The sequence below is a fragment of the Egretta garzetta genome, unplaced genomic scaffold, assembly GCF_000687185.1.
Source record: "Egretta garzetta isolate BGI_Z169 unplaced genomic scaffold, ASM68718v1 scaffold85, whole genome shotgun sequence".
In the NCBI taxonomy this organism is placed as follows: domain Eukaryota; kingdom Metazoa; phylum Chordata; class Aves; order Pelecaniformes; family Ardeidae; genus Egretta; species Egretta garzetta.
The window spans coordinates 3,885,599-3,889,597 of record NW_009259718.1 but is presented as its reverse complement, the minus strand read 5'-3'; the positions used below and the strand labels follow the sequence as shown (position 1 = coordinate 3,889,597).

At 49.5% G+C, this 3,999-nt stretch overlaps 1 protein-coding gene across 1 annotated transcript in view; it reads left to right on the top strand.

Moving 5' to 3' along the window:
- C1R (complement C1r) overlaps positions 1–3,999 on the top strand; it is a 14,016-nt gene that overhangs the window by 7,128 nt on the left and 2,889 nt on the right. Inside the window, exons 4-10 of the mRNA XM_035894616.1 lie at positions 716–964; positions 1,199–1,391; positions 1,573–1,716; positions 1,864–2,060; positions 2,553–2,700; positions 2,785–2,906; positions 3,492–3,570. Coding sequence (XP_035750509.1) covers positions 716–964; positions 1,199–1,391; positions 1,573–1,716; positions 1,864–2,060; positions 2,553–2,700; positions 2,785–2,906; positions 3,492–3,570 — 1,132 coding nt within the window. The remainder of the gene's footprint in view (positions 1–715; positions 965–1,198; positions 1,392–1,572; positions 1,717–1,863; positions 2,061–2,552; positions 2,701–2,784; positions 2,907–3,491; positions 3,571–3,999) is intronic.

Genomic DNA, 3,999 nt, shown 5'->3' with positions numbered 1-3,999 from the left:
GGCCGAGGCGGGGAAGCGGTCCGAGGGGCTGAGCTCTGGCCCCCTCCCCCTGCGTTAAAGCTTTGCTGGCGCGTAGGGCTGGGGAAGGAGCGTCCTCCTGGCCGGCCTTCTCCCGAGATCTGGGCGGTGAGCTGGTCCTGGAGGAACTCCGACAGTCCCGCTCCCCAGAGGGGAAGAGGGGCGATCTGCAGAATGAGGGGGAAAAAGAAATAAAAAATGAGGGCCCCCTCTTGGAGGGAGAGGGACTGAGGCGTGACTGGGTAGAGGGGCTGCCCGGGAGGCACTGCTGGATTGCTCCTCAGCAAACGACGCTTGAGCTCTTTGGACCATCACCAAATGAACTGGGGCAGGGATCCTAGACTGATAACAACTGAAATGACTCGCTGGCCCAGAGCCAAAGGGAACCAAACTCCCTCTGGTTCTAAGGGACCCAGCCCTGTGACTGCTGGGAACAAGCAGACCTTGCTCGGGGGATTCACCATTGCTCCTTCAAACTGCTTCCTGGGCTGATGAATCACTTTGGCTGGGTCACAGTGCCTCGCTGGAACCGGGGTACTGCTGGTGTCTTCATTTCAGCTGTCCTCCTTGTTCCTGAGTGATCCACACCAGAAGCTGGACCTGCAAGTAGGCCTCCCATGTTTGGATTCCATTAGATAGTACACAAGTGTGAAGTCTCCCCTGAGTTTGGGTGACCTGATTTTGTGCAATGTCATAGTTTACTTGCCATGTTCACAGGCACGTTCCTTTTCTCCTGTGGGCCTTCCTAATTTTTGGAGTGATCGGTTCCAGTCCAGTCCCAGGAAAGCTTTTTGGTGAGATCAGATCCCCCGGTTATCCCAAGTCGTATCCCAACAATAACATCAGCGTCTGGGATATCCGCATCCCAGAAGGCTATGTGGTAAAGCTGACCTTCAGATATTTTGACCTGGAGCCATCTGTGTCCTGCTTCTATGACTATGTTAAGGTATGTGCATAGATATCGGGGCCAAGGGTGACTGGATATGGGAATCTAGAGGCCACCGCATGCGATGGCTCTTCATTTACCAGGCCTCCTCTCATGTTTCCCACAAAGGAAAGGGAAGGAGTTAAAGATAGAAATGGGTGGAGCGGGTCCTGGTAACTCATGGCAGGGTAATAGCGATGCACGGAGCAGACTGAATCTTATGAGGCCATGGTGATTTCTCCTTAACCTTGACAGATCAAAGCAGACAAGAAGAACTTGGGCCGATACTGTGGCCAGCTTGGGTCAACCACAGGCAATCACCCAGGAAGAAAGGAGTTTGTATCTAAGGGGAACAGGATGCACCTGGCGTTTCACTCTGATTTCTCCAATGAAGACAATGGCACAGTGGTTCCCTACAGGGGCTTCCTGGCCTATTACCAAGCTGTAGGTGAGTAGGCAATACCCTCAGCACGCAGAAAGAAGCCTGTGTGGCTCCAACCAGTTTTCCTCCTTGTCAGGCAAATAAAGAGAAGCTGTAAGCAAGGATATGGATCTCTACGTACTTTCAGTGTACAGCAGAGAAGTTTAATACTTTCCTTCCCTTGTCCCTGCATCTCCTGTGTCTTCAGATCTTGACGAATGTGACCCTAACAATGCTGCTGAGAACGATGAAAGGCCTCAGTGCCAGCACTTCTGCCACAACTATGTGGGTGGCTACTTCTGTTCTTGCCGGACTGGCTACCAGCTTCAGAGTGACCGCCACTCCTGCAAAGGTAAATTGAAATTTTGAAAGAACAGAGGGTGCCAGGGAAGGACCCCTTCAGCCAGGAAGGGTGGGAGAGGTGACTTAAGGAGCAGTTGACAGGGCTGTAGAAGACACAGCTCCACGGTGTGACCTCTCCTTTCTTCCTCTACACCAGTGGAGTGCAGCAGTGAGATGTTCACAGAGCCATCTGGATATCTGAGCAGCCCTGAGTACCCCCAGCCCTATCCTGAAGACCTCCGATGTAACTACAGCATCCGTCTGCAAAAGGGCCTGTCTATCAAACTCAAGTTCTTGGAACCCTTTGAGATTGATGACCACCAGCAAGTCCACTGTCCTTATGACCAGCTCAAGGTACTGGAGATTAGCAAACTCTACTTCTAACCCTGCTGCCAGACCTCGACAGGAATTGTGGGGACACCACTATTCAGAGAAGAAACATGGGATCAGGACAAGGAGAATGCCCCAGCATGAAGGACTGAGCTCTTCCCTTGTCCCTCCCTCGATGCGCTTAATTACCATAGTTGTGAGGTCAGAGGCTCTGGGTCACAGGCCCCTGTGAGTGGAGCCAAAAAAGTCATCCTTCTTCCGGTTTTATCTCCCTTTGATTTAATCTCAGGATTTGAAGGGGTTGATAGCTCTGATTGCCATGATAAGTGGTAGGTCAGCCCTTTGGCCTGATCTGTCAGTGTAGACATCAGCAACGATGGGTCAGACAACCAGCCCTGTTCATTGTCATAGGCACTGTGGGAAACTTGGTCTGGATTGAAACAGGGATACTGGGGCAGAGAGGCATGTGTGTGTCTGTCCCTGTTTTCCTTATCAGGTGCATGTTTTCCTCATCAGATCCAAGTACGAGGGAGAGAGATTGGTGAATTCTGTGGCGAGGAGTCACCTGGCAGCATTGAAACCAAAAGCAATGAGGTGGACATACTCTTCCTCACTGATGAGTCAGGGTTCAGCCGTGGCTGGAAGATCCACTACACATCAGAGAGTAAGATATTTCTTCCCCAGAGGCTATTACAGCCTATCTACACCATTTGTTAATACCAACTTACTTTGTCCCATTCTCTGACAGAAATACGGTGCCCACAGCCCATCCCAAAGGATCAATTTACCATCATCAGAGACCTGCAGCCCGTGTATAAATTTCAGGACTATTTCATTGTCAGCTGCAAGACTGGGTATAACCTGATGGAGGTGAGATCCCTTCTGCACTCCCTTCAGCCATATTCTGGCTTCTGTTCAGTTTGTGTAAGCCTTTCGCCATTCAGCAAAACTTTCTTTGGAGATTTCACTGATGGCAACCTCTTGCAACTTCTGTTTCTTCCTTGCTTCTACCAGCTTTCTTCCAGTGGTTTCTCCTTTCCTAGCTCCCTTCCTTGTGCAGTTACTGTTTATGAAGCCCCAGTAGAAGACAAAGATCCCAGGAAACATTGGCAAACAAGAACATCTCTTTGGAAGGATGTGAAATCAGACTTGAAGCAGAAGCTATTACCTGCCTCCCTTGCCATCCTATTGCCAGGACTGGGGAAAGCCCCAGACTTGTCACAGTTTTATGGGTGCTGGCTGCTGATACCTTGGCCTGCTATGAAGAATTTGTAGCCTGTGGCAAACACAGGATAGAGGGAAGGCAGCAAAAGGAGAGGATAGCAACTGGAACAGGCTGCAGAGGGGCAACAGTTGGACAGCAGTGAAAAGATGGGCAGATAGAATAATACTTAACGTGGGGAAGGGAATGTAAGGTTCTGTACAACCAACAGAGATGGTTTTCTCTCCATGCAGGGCAACCGAAAGCTGCTGTCCTTCACAGCTGTCTGCCAGGCTGATGGGACATGGCATCAATCCATGCCCCGCTGTGAAAGTGAGTGATCTGAGAAAGGAGATTATGCCCCCCGCCGCGGCTTTGCCCCTCTGAGAACATGGGGAGTTCAGCCTCTATGACTCAGTTTGTCTGTGGCCATAGACTCATTCAATATGCTGGTTGGAAGGACCTGTGGAGGTCCACTGATGACTATCACTACACTTTTCCGCTTGCAAAAACTTAAATGCTTTTCCTCCCCTACAAAAACGCATAAAATATCACTAAAAATTTGCTATAATATAGTAAGATCTAAAAGCAAAAGATCCCAGCCTGGGATCCATTTTGGAACAACCTCTCTCAGCCCGCTGTACTAACTGGTCCTTCACATCATGGCCACAATCCAGGTTGAGCATAAACCTGCAGGCAATAAGGCTGTCTTTGATTCTTTTTTTTTTTTTTTTTTTTTTTTTTTTTTTTTTTTTTTTTTTT